The 17,948-nt window shown below is 40.5% G+C and overlaps 1 protein-coding gene across 1 annotated transcript in view; it reads right to left on the bottom strand.

Moving 5' to 3' along the window:
* IL18RAP (interleukin 18 receptor accessory protein) overlaps positions 1-17,948 on the bottom strand; it is a 46,237-nt gene that overhangs the window by 15,836 nt on the left and 12,453 nt on the right. Inside the window, exons 10-13 of the mRNA XM_074609542.1 lie at positions 15,441-15,597; positions 15,135-15,268; positions 13,405-13,566; positions 11,645-11,803 (exon numbers count right to left, since the gene is read on the bottom strand). Of these exons, the coding sequence (XP_074465643.1) occupies positions 11,645-11,803; positions 13,405-13,566; positions 15,135-15,268; positions 15,441-15,597 (612 nt within the window). The remainder of the gene's footprint in view (positions 1-11,644; positions 11,804-13,404; positions 13,567-15,134; positions 15,269-15,440; positions 15,598-17,948) is intronic.

The following is a 17,948-nucleotide window of genomic DNA, read 5'->3' as shown; positions in this document are numbered from 1 at the left end:
ATATGTATGTCTGAATAAAGAGACAGTTTCCTACCAGCACTGGGCAAAAACCCTCCTAAACTTTAAGAAGACTGTCATGTCCACTGCAAAAGGATCAATGGATCCTCACTCTTGAATGTGGGTTTATGACATTCCTAAAGACCTCTCTCAAGGCATTCATTAGGGCTGCATCTCTAGCCCTATTAATACTGTATAAAACAACGGATGGTGTTTTGAGTTATGTCACACAACGGCCCACATGGCAAAGGCATACTGCTGCCAGTAGCAAGCACGACCCAAGGGTCTAGTTCGTGATTCAGCGCTGCAGTCCCTTGAGCAGGTGAGCTGATGTAATGGGTCACTGTTGTCAAAAGGAGAAGGTCTCATCTACTTCTCCATCCTCCACATGCCCCTCTCCCTTGATCCCAGACAAATGTCCAGCCCCTCTCCTGTGACAGCTCTGGTCCTTTCTGGTGACTTATTCAAACTGTTAAGCCATCAGAAACTACTTGAGGAGGACTTGACCTGGCACAAGATAAGCAATGGAAGCATTTACTTCCCAGCTGCCCATTTTTCTGTAATCGGGGACACGCAGGCGACATGTAGCGAAACCACATCAAGTGGCCACTCACAAAGCATTTAATAATGCCACTGAGGTATAATCTCTGCTCTCCAGTTTACTGCCATGCTAACAACTCCCTCTTCAAGCTCAAAAGGTCACCACGAATGGGTAAGAAGTGTGAAAGGGAGTGTTAACTAATAAATGTTATAGCTTTGGTTATCAATCTGTTTAATTTTCTGTTGTCTTTTGCTAGCCATGGGAAAATACACCACTGTCACTTTATTTTATTTTATTTTTGCTAACTGGTAACACTTTTATTAGAGAACCTCAGAAACTTTGCATTTTTATAGTGCTTAAAAAGTACCATAGTGTGCGAAATTAAGAAGCTTTGTCTTACAAGTGTGCTTGACAGGAAAAGAGAAATTCACAGCAGAAGCAAACAGCAATTACTAAACGAGAGGAGTACCTGAAACGGAATAATCTTAAACTGAGCATTTGGGCATATTTGCAGTGCAAGTGGACTCAAGGTGATTCAGTGATTCAATATATTCAGTGACTGATTTTATCTTGGTCAGTATCTGCCAGAAAAAGAAAGCACTCTACTCTGGGCAATGTATTATCGATAGTTTTTCTGCCTTCTCCTGACGTGTACACACCCATATTATCATATCCTTAGTCTAGGGATTTAGGATGCCATTTAATTGGAAAGTAACTAACTTATCTACAGAGGAAACTAATGTGGTCTTAACATAATTTCCTGTGGTAAAAAAATGTAAGAGAGAAGAATAAAAACTCTGTTATTTTGCCTATGTTTCAACTCCTAAAAGACTCTCACAAGAAAACCATACATCTCTATTTCATAGCAGTTTGTATGTATTTACGTAAAATATAAGCAAAAGAAATCAAAGTCAATTTCTTGAGAGCTGCACCAAGTTTCATGATATCTTTGAAGCCAAGTAGAGTGGCATGCCGCAATCTTATAATCTACTATTCTGATTCTGATGAAAATCACTTCAGCGTCAGAGCTATCAACTCCTCTGTCTTGTACATCAATGGAAAGAGAAAAATAATCTGATTCTAGGAGTAAGATTAGTCATAATCGTGCAGGAGAAGAAAAAAAGCTTGACCATACCTATAAACCAAAAATAAATAATCTAATGAAGCTACTTATTAAGACACTACTGTTTTGTCTGACCAAGCAATTAAAAACTATTTACTTTAAAATGCAGATTCAAAGACAATAAAACCAACTCACCTGTCAAGCAGATGGGCTAGGGAGGGCTAAAATCTGAAGCTAAAAGCTATAATTAAAAAAAACAAAATTATCTGAAAATCTTACCTGCACGTCCTACACTACATGATAAGAATTGTGGTTAGTTCTAGCTGTGCACTGTGTTGAGTCTATTTCCTTTACAGGAATTTCCTCTACCTCACTGTCATCATCCCTTCCTTTCTCAGTTTAGTTGCATTCGGTTCAAAATTTCCGGGTCATTTTCTTGTAAAAAGAGCAGGGGAAAAACTTTACCCCTAGTAATACCCCTAGTAACAGATTAAAGCCTTTTGCGTTCTGAAATCTCCTACTTGCATTGGGTGTAAAAAATGCGTTGGACTTTTTAGTTTACTTCATTTAAGAGGAGGAAGGGTAAAAGTTTATTTCTTTTTTGCCCACATGCTGCTACTAGATGGTTCAAAAAAGTGTGTAATACCTGCAATCTACAAGAGAACCACACTTTTGCCCAATAATGAATAATGTTTAGTATAAGAGCTGAGCTCTCCTTACTTTTATTCTCCTCAGCTACCTTCCACACCCACTGCAAGTGGGCACAATAAGGGGGCTGTGACGCACTATTGCTTTCTGTCTGTGTTCTCCCAGTTAAGCCTTGTTGGTTACCCAAACACAGCTTTGGCAGAAAGAGAAAAGAGAAGCCCTGATGAATCTGAGCTGTGACTTGGCCCTTGGACCTGCAAGTCAGGCAGAGCACGACAGCATATACAGTCCCACACGGTCCAGCCCCTCTGCCAGCCTTCCTGTATGGATGTGAAACCCATAAAAGACAGGCTGCACAGTGACTCAAACTACATAAAAGCATCTGAGAACACCTTGTCATCAATTCTGACCTCAGTTTTTCCTATTTCAATAGAGGTTATGTAAATATATAGGTCCAGCAGTTTGCACCAGACTTATCTCAAGAACAGTAGGACTTGCTGCTTCTTTTTTGGTGTGAAGTTCACTCTCTTTACATTGAGTCAATTACTCTATTTCCACAAGAAGAAGATAAAAAAGGCTTTTTGCTGAATAACAGGGGATTTCAATGCTGCCTCTGTTTATATACACATTCCTTGTTGCAATGTCCAGTATTAATGCTTGATTCTGTTGGGTTCTAAGCATTTGGAGATACAGGATTTGCATTCTCAGGTTCCACCATGTGCTCAGCTCTCTGCTCTTTCCAGAAGAGAGTTAGAGCAGATCTTAGAAATACAACAGAAGCACCAGTCCCATAGAGGTTTGAAAGCCACGCTGCCAGAAGGCTGAGTGGTGTGTCACACCGGTTAACACACTGGGTAAAAGTCTTGGCAAATAGAACCAAATGCATGGCTGAGCCTCTGCTCCATTTCATCCCTTCCTGTTTTGTAAAAGTAATGTAGGTGCCAAAAAAGCAGCCTCACACACCTGTACTTTGCAGGTTCATATTTATCCTTTGCTGCTAGAGCAAGTTTGTGAAGGAGAGGGCAAAGGATCGCTCCAGAACACCCTTCCTGCTTCCTCTCTCTCCCCTCCCTGTCCTCCCTCTCACTCGCTCACCCTCCCACTCACACGTTTAGCATATTCGATGCTATAACTCCAGGAAGTTGTGCCTCCCCACCCCTGTGGAAAGTCAAGGTGGGAGTCTATCTCTTACCTTGTCCGTCTCACTTTTGCTCAAGCATTTTGCCGGCCAAGAAGCAGGGGGGGAAGTGCACCACCTCTGTGTGTACACAGAGTAGTCTTACAGTGCTGGGAGGATTATGTTTTTTAGTATTCTGGTACTATTCTGGCTTGACACATTTATGCATCACCTCCTTCTCTGCCCACCTATGGTTAACGCCGACTGGGTAAGAAATTCTCCGCCTCGATTATCTTCTACACTGAGTCAGTGGTGTTGGTTATGGTGTGACAGGAGGTGTCTGAACAACATCTAAACATGACCTTCTGTCCATTTTGTACCAGGTTATACAGTCAGTGAAATGACATACAGTCAAGGGGGGCTTATGGAGCAGTAGGGTAACTCACCTCTGTCAACTAAGGGAAGCTGGTGTTATTTAGTACAGATTTGCCACAGTACAGTGCATTCTACCTTGGGTATCAGGGTGTAACATGGCCAGTTACAGAGAAGTACTTTGGCTGTACTAAAAACTGAATAGATCACTTGCCAACGGAGAAAGAGCAAAGCAAATACTCGTGACCCAGGCCTTTAAAGTCTTTTTACTCTTGCAATCTTTAATGGTTAAATAGAAAAGATTGCCTAGCACCTCAAATTCCATGACAATCCCTTCTTGCCTTCCTTGATAGTCTAGCCTGCATACTGCAAACCAAGAAGCTTAAAACTGACAAGGATGACCATTGTTGTGTTACGGCTTTTTTTTCAGAGACTTACTGTTCTCCTGCACAAAAGCAGGTCAGATTAGTTTCCCCATTACTCCCATAGGAGACCGTACTGTTCTAATGGCTTTAATGCCCATCATAAATTTATTCATGGACACGTGTCCTTGTGTGAATACCATTCCTTAGCTTAAACAACTCTTCTTCTTTCTAGTGCTTTTTCTTTTCCCGTGTGCATTGGTTGACAATGCTCCTATTTCTTTCCCTGTTCATTTTATCAGCCTAAACAATTTAAACTCTTCTAGGATCCCTTCACACGATTCTCCTGGTGATCCTCATAGCTCTGCCTTGCAAGTCTCAAGGTCTCACTTCACTGACAGCACTTCATTGGTATTTGCACTGTATTGTTCAACTTTCCTTCACCATGCTGGCAGCTGGCAACCATCCTGAGGTTCTCACAAGTTTTCATTCCCGAAGTATGAGTTCCTTCCTTGTACCTGAATTTTTGCTGCTAGTCCCCAAAGGCAGTATCTTCCTGAAGTACTACAGAAATAAATATGCTTAATATACTACTTATTAATTCACTATACACAGATAGAGACATTGCTATCACAGCTGAGCTGAACATTTAGGCTTGAGTCTCCAGCTGAATGCCTGAATTTGAAAAGAGGTGTAACCCATAAAGAAGTCCCTCAAGAGATCCTTCACCATAGTCAAAAAAACTCTAACAGCTACAATTTTTCTGCAATGCATAGTAAACAGTTTTGTAACCACATAGTGGAATGAGGTCTCCAGCACGTGACTGAAATTGGCTTAACTAAGGTAGTGGTAAAAAGAATTAGAGCAATGAGCCACGAACCTGCCTGATTACCTTTCACAAATACCTTAAGCCATCAATGTACTGAACTCTATTATTTTTGTATTTAATAGGTAATAAGCAACAAATGTATTACACTGGACAGTGGTAGATCTTGCTAATGTACATACTATATCTCACCAGTAGAGGCCAGATGGAAGATCAAACAATGCAATATAAGAGACAAATCCCTGTGATGAGTTGTTTATATATTTAGCTGACAATGAAACTAAAAAATGAGACTATTGTGGTCTATCTGCAGCTGTTTTCACTGAAGTTCAGGAAATTTGGATTGTTGAACCACAGAAAGCTGTCATGAGTTGACCAAAACTGGAATAGATACTTGTAGAGCCTTTTTTCCATTTTGTATTTTCCGTAACTTGTGGCTATTGCAGGAAGCTTGATAACTACTCTTTCACTCTGGCACTTTATCTAATTATAGTTACTAAATCAGAAAGGTATTTCCCAAAAATGCAATCACATTTTCTTTTTCAAAACACTACATCACAAGCATCCCACTAGGAAAGACAACGTTTCAAACATTTTATTAAATATATATAGGGTTTAATGATGTAAAAATTGCCTTTTCTGTGCAAGTCAGACCACAGTCATCTCTCAAAAGAAAGCCTTTTTTTTTTCACTTTCTCTGAAAAAGCAAGATAGAAAAGGACAACTTTTATATATAACCACAGTTCTAGGGTATCCTTCCAGGCCAGACTCACGCATCTACCTTCTTACCTGCTAATCTTTATTTTATTTTCTTGACAGTTTTTATGACCTTTTAGCATTTACCCATGGTTTGCAAATTCTGCCTCCCCGCATATGTATGTAAAGAATGCAGACAGCAATGAAGGAACAGAAGTGCTTATAGTAGGAAGAAATTATAGATATGGAACTAGATGTGGTGTCTGAAAGACACCTTCACACCCTTCACTGAAAGAGTCCCTCCATACTCGGTGCACTGAAGGAGGACACATAACACAGGGCATGGACAACTATAATTCACAAACCTTCTACATTTCCAGGCCCTTATACAGTACTACACTATAGTACTGATACTGTATACAATAGTCCCAACTCTTCCCAATATTTACATTCAAATTATCAACATACAAGAAGACTTCTTTGATATTCTTTTTCTTCCAGCCTGCACTGTGCGTGGTAGAAAGTGGTCAACCAGGAACACTAAAAAAATGCAGACACAGACTGAGCTCTCACAGTCACTACCATGTGGTAGCTCGTGCAAGAAAGACAAGAATCTTCAAGACTGGTGTCTTACAACAGCTGTCTCCTCAATGATCCCATCTGAATCCTCCTCTGGGAAATTACATATTCCAATCACTTCTTTGGATTTGGCTTGGTTTAAATTGTCCTACAGTATAAATGAGACATTTATTGCTTGTGGCAAGCAGGCCTAACAACACTCTTGCTTTTTTAATTGCATTTTTTCTTCTTACTGTAAGTTTTATTTTTGACACTTACTGCTTTCTAACTGCAGCAAAAAAAGAAGCCACAGATGTAGAAAGGGGGAAATAAAGTTTTATTAAGTGCAAAAATGGAACAAAAAATGCAATGTGAATCACTGAAATGACCCATTACCTCAAACCAACTATCATGTGAATTCACTTATAAATCGACATATGCATGATCAGACAGATCAACACAACTACAGTCTATAAAAGTCATATTAGCAGCTCCTTTGCTCTAGGGACTGTAAAGAGAAAGCACGCATTTCCAAGCCCTGATTAAAGTCAGCCAATTCAGGATATAGAGCAATAAGGAGAACATCTGGTATTAATATAAGGACGCATACCCTTAATTTCCCTTGTCTCCCCTTACCACAACATGGGCTGTGAGGATCGGCTATACAGATTAAATGAATGTGTTGTGATACCATTCTATGCAAAAATACTTGCCCCTTTACAGATATTGAGTAGCTCATTGAACTACATCTGAATGTCTGTTTTGCTGGCATTCGAACAACTTTGGAGTTAATGCCATTTAGCTTTCAACCTTCCTCATGTGAAGTCCTCTGGTATTCTGTAAAACCTCAAGTGTGGTCAAATTCTGTATGGTTTCACAGTCTTCAGGGTACAGCTTCATGAGTGCAGTCACAGCATTTCTCCAAGCTGAGGTTCGTGGCAAATCCAATCTCAATTTATAGTAGCTGATTCTCATAGAGGGTAGGCTCAGTCCAGAGCTTTTAAAAAACCATGTGCACTATCTTTATTCATATGTGTAGTATAATACATTTGACATTTCATGGTGTTAGCTAATACATTGACAACAGCATATGAAAAAATTATGTGGCTAAGTTTAACCCCTCAGTTAAGTATCAGGAAAGTTACTAACTTTTCTGTCAGCTGTTTCACCAAGAAGTGGATGTGCCCAGTATGTCAGATGGCATTTCTGAAGTAGGGGCAATCATTAGCACTGGAGGAGAATGTTAAAACTGATCTGTGATTACAAATCACAGGAAACTCTGGTAGAGAAGAACTGAACCTTGAGAAAGATTTGGAAATATAAAGACATGCATATATACAGAGCATAAATCCTCTTCAGTAAAAGCTTAAGCCAGAAAATGGCTTTTGCCTAAGGATCGCATTTCAATGGCTCTTTAGTTGCCTAATAGAAAGAGGCAGATGTCCTGGAGCTGATCTGAAGGACACCACACGTGTGCCTTATTCCTTTGTACTTTTTCATCTGCATGTTAACCTGGCAACCGTGTTGTCTTCATTCTGTTATGCTTGATTGCAGGATATTTGATGAACAACAAGGTATTTCATTCTCATGAATCTTGAGACATTGCCATGGCACCTAGCACTCCAATTGTGTCCTCAAGTTCACTGAGAAGGTAATGGAGATCCTCCACTACAGGTGCATGAATTAAGTGTCAGTGTCAAAGAGATGTCTCCTCATAACTAGCATTAGTTGAATGCAAGACAATGATGAGAGTGGGCTAAGCCTTGATGGTTTCCCAGCAAACTGACAGATCTTCCAAAATGATTCTCCATTGATTTCTCCTCATTAGTACTAGGAGGAAATACGGCTCCATTTTATCTAGGAATTTATGTCAGATTGGTATCTTCTGACAGACAGCTAATAATAAGGGAGGATTACCATGGTTTTGAAAGGCATTACTAAGTTTGTTTTAAAAAATAGTGCTAAGTACAAATGTTCCAAAGGTTTAGGAGTACATGTACATACTGAAGATCTCATTTTCACATAAATCCCCTACATCCCTCAGTGAAGGCAGCTCAGGGTCCACAAACAAAACACTATTATCTCTATCCCATCCACCTCTTCTCACTCCAAAAATAAGCATTTACACTATTGTCAGTGTAATAAGAGGATGGAAACAGTCTTTATCATTCCTCCAAATCACTCCCACTTGGCTTGTCTAGACCACATAGAGGTCAGCAGTGAATACTGTTAGCCCGACCAAATCTGCCCAACTCTTTCTCTGTTGCCCTACTCCCTTTTTCTCTGTTTTCACTTGATTTTTCTGCTTGACATTGCCCAAAGCCTGCACGCCAAGTTCTCTAGGGCAGGAGCCTTTTGGGTCTACTCCCAAGCAGGATCCTTAGGAAATACCAAAATACAAACCCAAGAGTGTCTAAATAATAATACTTTGCAAATACTGATATATTTATTGAGGGGCCTCAAAAAGTATGCAAGTATAACTAATATCACTCTACATTACTGGAAAATGTGAAATCAAAATTTTTTACATTGTGCTTTGTGTCTTGTGGTAAGTCCTAAGCAGAATCAAATTTCTGCTCCTTGTGCAGATCACTGGAGGAAACTCTCTGAGATAGTATTTCGCATTGGGGTTAACGTCGTCCTAGCCCCTGTAACAATTTCTACATTCTTCACAGACCTCAGACTTGGCTTCTTATGAACACTGTCTTCCCAAAACAAGTGTGCAGTTTGTGTTTTCTAGTAGTTAGCAAGTCTAGTAGTTTGCTTCTGTCTCCAGAATTGTTACACAACTGCATTAAAGCCACAGACTTCAGTCCGTGGTTGAGCCCCTTCTAAGCCTAGGTCAAGATTATTATAGTGTCCTTTGGTGTTTATCTTGGTAGGTTTTGCTGGCATCAGGTACCGAAGGTTCTTCCAAAATCTGGAATTCACAGGAAGAGATTTATCCTTTTTCCACTTCACAACCCTCTTTGATGGTAAAAGAGACAGTGATTCTGGCAAGAAATTGTAGTTACTTATAGGCATATATTCAATCAATATGATTTTAGTTTTCCTTTCAACTAGGGCTTTATGTAGTCCACTCTCAAGTTCGTATACGGCTCTGTCAGAAATGTAGTTCTGGCTCAGTATAATGATTAATCGTCGACTTTTGTCAATGAATGAATGAATATCATCAACAACCGCTGCAAATTAAGGATAAATGTGTTATTAAACTAAGTTGAAAGGATAGGGACTGAATCGACTTATCCTTTAACAATTTTTAACAATTGTATGTATACAAACTGTTCCCCTTATAAAGTGAGAGCATGTAAGCATCCAGTCCATATGAAGAGATTAATATGCATTGCAGATTAAGAGTTTGCAAAAATGAGCTCAGGAGTGGCCAACACTTGTTTTCTGAAGCAGTTAAAACTGACACACAATCTCCAGCTACCCTGGAGTCTGTCAGTCTGTCTGTCTGTAGTCACATGGATAGAAGGTCACAGCAAAATTTATTTTTCCTCCAACCAGACATCTCTTTGCTTCTTCATAATAAATACCACTGGAGTGTTTCCACAGAAAGTCACCAACAGCAACGTCTCTCCAAATATTCAGTAACCCTCAGGTTACTCTTTCCTTTACGTCCCCAAATACCCAAATCTGTTGCCAGTAATATAAGGTCTAGAAGACTAGCATGTGATGACAGAATGAGTTTCAACTGTGTTTTAGATCCATGACTTTTGTCATGACAAGCAATGAACAAAATCAAATGGTGATATCCTTCAAACACCCATGCACCCAATTGAATTCTCATGCACAACTTCCTGTGGTTGCTTCAGCATCATGGGACAACAAGGTTTACAGAAACCAGAGATCTAGAAAATCTTTTAGGGAAAGGCAAAGCAAACTGCAGGAGTAACCTAAAGAAGAGAAAACTGAGAGGAGGAGGCGACACACCAAAGGCGCCTGTAAATAGAAGGAAATACTCTGTTTTCCATATTCACAACAGATCAGCCCACAGAAAAGCTAAAACTACTGCAAGGAAATAAGCTAAAATTATCAAAAGAATCAGACTGAACACTTTGGAAAGACTTTTTTTAATACCTAAGGAGAGATAATACCTGGAAAAAAATGGCTTGGGAGAGTTGTGGCACCTCTCAGGTTAGAAAAATATGTCAGGAATGGATACAAGGAGAGAAGATCCTGCTTTGTGAAGGGGGCTGACTGACCTTATTGCTCTGTGTTTTTAACAATGAAATCCTACTCCTCAACTAGATCTTTGGACTAAATGGAATCTCCCGGTATCTTTTTTCCAAGCATCTGCAAAAGGCCATGTATCCATAGGACATTTAGAGAAACAAAACTCCATGTTCTCATTTCTATTTTGTTATGGAATCCATTACATTCACAAAATGGTTTCAACACCCACACTAAAGATACAGCAAACATACAAGTTACCTGAGAATAACTAGTACCAGAGTGTCATGGTTTCAGCTGGTGTGGAGTAAAATGTCTTGCTAGCAGCTGGTAAGTGGCTATGTTTCGTATTCGGGATGACAGTGGTGTTGATAGTGCACTGGTGGTTTTGGTTGTGGCTAAGCACTCAAGGCCTTTTCTGCTCCTCGCACCACCCTGCCAGTGAGTAGGGTGGGTGTGCACAAGAAGCTGGGAGGAGACACAGCCAGGACAGCTGACCTCAACTGACCAAAGGGTCAGGGATATTCCACACCACATGTCGCCATGCTCAGTATATAGAGCTCGGGGAAGAAGGAGGAAGGGGGGGACGTTCTCAGTGATGGCGTTTGTCTTCCCAAGTCACTGTTATGTGTGACAGAGCCCTGCTTTCCTGGAGATGGCTGAATACCTGCCTGCCCATGGCAAGCAGGGAATTAATTCCTTGCTTTGCTTTGTTTGTGCATGCAGCTTTTGCTTTACCTATTAGTCTGTCTTTATCTCAACCCAGGAGTTTTCTCACTTTTGCTCTTCTGATTCTCTCTCCCATCACACCAAGTGGGGAGTGAGCAAGTGGCTGCATCGTCCGAGATGCTGGCTGGGGTTAAGCCACAACACAGAGACACCAGTTGCTCTGTGCAGTAAACGTGAGTTCATTCATAGGCGCCTGCTCTCAGCAAAAGCAGAGCAAGAGCACTATTACTGTGAAACAGCTGACATCATCTGTGTTCTCACCTGAACTTTCTGCATGCTAGCTTTTTCATCTGTTCATCTTGGTTCTGTGTAATCAAAGATATGTGTGTATGTATGTGTGTAGGTTTATGTAAATTCATAAATATATCTATAAAATATCTAAAATGAATGCATGCAAACTTTGCATGCACATGGTCTAGGAATAAGTGAAAAATGTAGCATTTCCATGCACAACACATTTCACAGAATTCCTTCTAATTACAGACTTTCACCTTTATGTGAAAATTTTGTGCCTATTTAATGACAAGAATATTCAATACAGAATATTCAATACACTTACCTCCTCCAGGGGATACATCCCTCTCAAATATACATAACTTGTAGCCAAAGTTTTCTTCTAATATCATGGGTAATATATTCAAAGCAAATTCTCTCTCTTCTTCAGTAGGAGAAACACAATCTTTCAGGTAAGACACAAAGGCATCATATTCTTTTCCATCTGGAATGAAATCAACAATTGTTGTCTTGTTAGCAACCATTAGAAATACAGTATCTGATCCACCATTCTTTTTTTCAAAGTTGTTGTCTCAGTAGCAAAGCATCTAGAAACTCCTGCTCTTTCCTTTGTACCCGAACAGTCTTCAAACAAAAAAATAAATAAATTCCTGAATCAATTTAAGTTTGATACAAAAGATTCTGATTGCATTTGGCAAATATTTGAAACTAATGTATCCTTTCCACATTAAGGTGTTTTGTTTTTTTTTTAAATAGATTAATTTAACCAGTTAATGTCACATCTGTGATGATCAAGAAAATTAAGGGAAGCAAAATATGTGTCTGTAACCTGATAAGAATGCTATTTAAGTGATACTGCACAATTCCACATTTATGTTACTTTCTGTCTAAGACTATCAAGTAGTTCTGTAGAATGGGTACTGGCAAAAGAGAATGAACCAAATTATTACTTTAATTACCATGTCTGGTAATGCTTTCAGCAGTAATTTACAAAAGCAAAATCCAAGACCAATTCAGAGGCCAGGTCTACCACACCGAGCAATATCTAATTGAACCTTGCCACAGAACAACTATCTGGATTGATACAGCAGCGCACATAGCTTTGCTTCTTAAACTGTACTTCTTTGCTTCCCTTTCCAGATACTTTACTACATGTAGTTCATAAGAGGGAGCACAAAATAAAGCCCGTGAACCCCTACACATGCAAGAGCTCTAGGAGTAGGAAATCTATTGCCTAGTATCAGACAATCAGTTCCTCCAGGGTGGCCTAGTCCAGGTTCTCCGAGATCCTCCCTGTAAGCCAGTGTACACAGTGATAGCTAACATCAACGGACAGATAAATAATGCTGGCAGGCGTAAATTTCATCCACCCATTACTGAAAAATCTCCAGGCACTGCACTTTATTCAAGGCGATTTAGAGACTAAAGAGGGCTAAGCAAATCAGGTACATATATACCGCAAGTTTCGTGACCACAATTTTCAGAAAAATTATACCCAGAACTGGGTAACTGTCAGGCTTGTTCCTTACATCAAGGTCACAGCAACGCTGCCTAGGAAGATCCTGGTAGCGTGCTCTCCTCCTCTCCTTAAGTGCATTTAGTGACAAACCTATAAACACTGCAATGGCCTTTACAGTCAAGGAAGCATCTTAACCTTCACCTCACTGGAGGGCATCAGTGAGGTGAAAACAAATTTCTGTCAATCTGCCTGTCTGACAACTCCAGAGTGCTCATCCTCTTTACAGACAGATAATTGTAAACTTCTCCACGTTCATCAACTTCTATGATGAAGAAGATGTCAGAACAGAGCACATCTGAACAGCATCTAACCATGACCCTTCCGCTACCTTCTCCAGAGACAGCTGCTTCACTGTGTTTATCTGCTGTTACTGCACCAGGTGTATAACAAACTCACTTTAGCACCTGACCATCAAGTTCTCTTTTACATATTCTTTGCTGGTTTTACTCGCAAAACTCCTGGATTTATTTTGTCTCTTCCTCAAAGATGGTTGTTTTATAGAACCTACCAGAAACTATTTTTTAATCAATACACTTATTTCAATGTCAGCATTTGCCAAGTCATACCTCCAACAGTGTCATCTCTTCTGCATACGTTCCTGTAAAATAGAACTAAGTCAACTCTAAACATCACAGAGACAATCACCACAGCTACAGCAACACATGGAAATAGTACAGCAAGGACCATTCCAGTTGTAAATATGTGGACAGGCAGATCTTGGGTGTTCCCTGTAAAACAGAAACCCAGGAAAACATAGCCTTAAAAAAGGGCATTATATTACAAGATTGCTTATTCAATACTGATGGCATCTTAAAATCACCCTAAAAAAATAACAATGTTGATGTGAATCCTCTCCTGCTAATACTGCTACTAATGCTAATATGCACATAGGCATGCCATTTGTCCTGAGAAGACCTACAGAACGTGGATTACTCTAAAAACTGGAGAAACAACCTTGCATGCAGTCACACCCTCCATACACAGAAATTAACTGCATGTGGGATCAAGACTGACACTACAGATCCTCAAGAATGTGCAGCATCCCAAACTGGTGATCACCCGCTTTTATCACAGCATGGTAGGGGTTGGAAGAGAGCTCTGGAGATCATCTAGTCCAATCCCCCTGCCAGTGCAGGGTCACCTAGAGCAGGCTGCACAGGAACGTGATGAGATTCCTTCAGGTTATTATTTCCTATTATTCTCTACCTTTTGCCCCTCTCTCCATCCATCCATAACAGTCCTTAATATCCCTTTTAATCTCTTTGGATAAGATTTTATTTTTTTTTTAATTCTGTCTTTGGTCTCTTTCAGGCTTTTATTTATTAGTATTATTTTGTGTTGGTTTTGTCTTTTTAGTTCCAAATACAGATTTTTAATGCTTAAATCTTTGTGAACTCTTTATGAAGGCATTGTCAAGTCATGCTCATTGTATTTGGTATTTCATTTGCTTTATTATATGCATCATCTTTTGACTAGTCTATTTTCACATATTTCCTCCCAGAAAAGCTTGGAAAGGTCTGAGAGAGATGGAAAACAAGAAGGGAATGCTCATTTCCTGTGAATGCCCAGGCTGCCTGGACTATAAATGTGCAGTACTACTGTATGGTAGAGGTCAGCTTTCCATAGCTAGGAGGATAGAGTCCCTGTCAAGAGAGAAAGTGCTGACCAGAACTTGTCAGGCATTACCAGGAATATAAAAGACTGACCTTTCCAGGTGGAGGAAAAAAAAAAGAAAAAAAAACAACCAAACAAAACCCACACAAACAAAAACATAAAAACACAAAAAATAATCAAAAGCTCAGATTTCAATTTTATAAAGAGCTGCTTAATAAACAAAGTGATCCAAACAGCAGACTCTGGGCTGCATAAGTCTTGGGTAGTTAACCAAGGCTTATGCAGTGATCCCACCAATCTGATGATCCCACCAATCTGGTGAGTAGGAGAGCACAGGGAATGCTCTGTCATGAGACGCAGCAAAGTTCCGCCCAGGGATCTGTCAGCCAGAACATATCTCAGCCCCCCAGCTATGTCCACAGCAGCAGCAGCAGTTGAACTATGGAGCCCTCACACAGCTGCTCTAGCAGTCGTAGCAGCAACCCCTGCTGCCCCTGTCTCACAGCAGGAGGAATCACCTTGGCGGGCGTTGTTAGGTCCAGCGTTAGATGGACCAGGGCCTTCATAAGCACGCAGATGTTCCTGGAGAGATGTTCTGAATCAGTACCCTGCCCTCAGGATTGAGAAGGCTGGCAGGATCAATAATTATCTATGAGGAGTATGATCATAGATTATACCATACCTTTCTTCAATTTCACTATTTTTATTTGTGTTCTTTCATCAGCTTGCAACATGCAGGTGAAATTATGATGCATGTCCTCCTCTGTTACTTTTTTAATCCGTAGTAGCCTTGTGACATAGAACTTGTTTCCCAACCTGCAACAAGGAAAGGTCTTAGCAACACTGTACTGAAATCTACAACAGCTGAGAGGCAGATTTTCAGAAAAAAGTTCTAAAATAACCCTAGACATTTTACTGAATTTGCAGTCCACAAAGTGCAGGACATTATCACATACAAACAAAAGTGAGGTATCTTCAGGAAACCTACTGTAATTTTTTGAACTCTTCTTCACATATTGAAGGTCCATTCTCGGGGAGACCTGCACATTTTTCTGGAAACGTTTGATTAATTAACCAGTAGAGGCTGGCATCTTCTCGCATATAATAACCCAAGAAACCTGTGCAATTGAGTATCTCTTCTTTACCTAAACAAAGCATAAGATGAGAAGATCTAGTCAGAAGTAGCATTCATCTTCACAGTGCAGTAGCGTGTCAGCTTTTCAGGCAATGTATCCCAGGAGCTGTGCTCCTTTCTGGACTTTGTAGCCCCTGCATGGTGTTTCATACATGTTACACCTGCACTGGTGGTGGCTTTGGGAACCATGCACAGGCCTGTCTTGCACCCTGTTGCAGAGTGATAGCCATCCACTGCTTTCTCTCAGATAAACTCTGTCACAGCCAGAAGAGTTTAAATAGGTGAGAGCGTTTCAGGCTTTAGAGAACTAAACAGTGCTGGACTCAATGATCCTTATGGGTCCCTTCCAACTCAAGATATTCTATGATTCTATGAACTAAATTGTGTGCTGCAGGCAGAGAACAGGAGAGGGCAACCCATCACCAGCATCCCAGGGCCAGGAAAAGTAAGTAACTGATAAGGGAAATTACAACCAATTGATTATAAAAGCTAAAGTATATGCTGTTACTCAAAGGAAAAACAAAACCTGTTAGAGCCCCTGCTGAAGTCTCACAGAATAAATTCTCATCCCAGCTCCACACCTGGAAATCGGCATAATCCTGAATGTGTGAATCACAGAATAGCAGGGATTGGAAGGGACCTCTGGAGATCGTCTAGTCCAACCCCCCTGCCAGAGCAGGGTCACCTACAGCAGGTGGCACAGGAACGCGTCCAGGCGGGTTTTGAGTGTCTCCAGAGACGGAGACTCCACCACCTCTCTGGGCAGCCTGTGCCAGGGCTCTGCCACCCTCAAAGTAAAGAAGTTCCTCCTCATGTTGAGATGGAACTTCCTATGTCCAAGTTTGTACCCATTACCTCTTGTCCTGTTGCTGGGCACCACTGAAAAGAGCCTGGCCCCATCCTCCTGACACCCACCCTTGAAGTATTTATAAGTCACTTAGTTAGACAGCTACTTTGTACCATTTCAGAGCACTAACTGGAAATGACAGGAACCACCTCTTAAGAGTCTGATTAATCATAAGAGCAAAAGTAAAAAGACAACTGTACACTTGGGAAAATAAAGACAGAAGGCTACAGCTCTGCAAATAATCTCTGGGTGTGAGATTTGATGATTTGTAAGGCATTTTATTTTAAACGTTGTCATGGGAAGCTGGACCTAAGGGTATCTGCAACTTTCCAACACCATTTCTAGGCTATGCCAGTATCATTTCCAGGGAACACAACCAGAATGCCCTTTACTAAGCCACAAAAGCTGCATGTTAGTTCTTGCTCAGGCCATCATGCAGAAATGTTTTCCAGTAAGCGCGGCCTACCCAGGAATTCTCTAAGGGCACACATTATAAGTTGCCTTCTCAAGATTTATCAGAGTGAATGCTTCCAATGGAACTGCTTAAGAACGTTTAAAGCAGGATACAGATGAAAATCTGCTCATCTTCAATTCTGAACTTAGAAGTCCAAGTCATAATTGCACAGATTGAAACATAGACCCAAGTTTCTAGTATCATCTACCTTGCAACTCTAGCCTTTTCACCATACACAACAGCTGTTTTCGGGGAAATATTATAGAACACCATCTAACCAATGACAAGTTTGAAAGGCCATCCAAAATTCCCTTCACTGTCCACCATGCCACCTGTCTCACCACTCACCAGGTAGTTTAATGACCTTATCAAAAGATCTTATCAAGACGGATAAGAAATGGAAGACAGATGATTCATAATCATTTTATGCTGAATGCTGCTACCTTCTAAGGGTTGGCACAAGCACAGTAAGGGGGAAGAACTGTGCAGGAAGGATGTACTGGGAGGTTGGGAGATATGAGGCATCATAAGATTGGGGTACTACCATTGAAAAAAGGACCTACCAAGTGGTATTTGTAGGAAGGAAGAAAAAGCATCTGGACCTTAGCATCTGAGGTCCTGGCTGAGCAAATGAGATACACGTATGAGCAACAGCGGAAGTAAATATAATTTTTCAGACTTGGAAAGGAAGGACTAGGTAACCAGATTGGAGAAGTCTTCAGGCACAGGAAAGGCAAAAGACAGGTAAATTTCTGTTTCAAAAAAATTTACAGCCTCAATCACAAAATTCTGGATCTTGTCCAACACTGCATGAAGCCTGCAGACTGTGTTATCTAACCTGCTCCCAGTGAGAAGAACAGTCAAGGTTTGATTTTTGACAATATAACCAATTCTTTTCAGCAATGACAGATCTGCATGCTCACATTGCCAGGACTGTCAGCCCTCACACTTCTCATTTCCCTGCAGAATAACATCGTCAACTGCATCAGGTATTAAGGGAATTACTCATTATTGCCGTTTGCTAAACAAACTGGACATCTTTCACACATCACTCCCTGGA

Source organism: Larus michahellis, chromosome 1 (assembly GCF_964199755.1).
Source record: "Larus michahellis chromosome 1, bLarMic1.1, whole genome shotgun sequence".
Classification (NCBI taxonomy): Eukaryota; Metazoa; Chordata; class Aves; order Charadriiformes; family Laridae; genus Larus; species Larus michahellis.
This window is presented reverse-complemented; position numbering and strand designations above follow the sequence as displayed.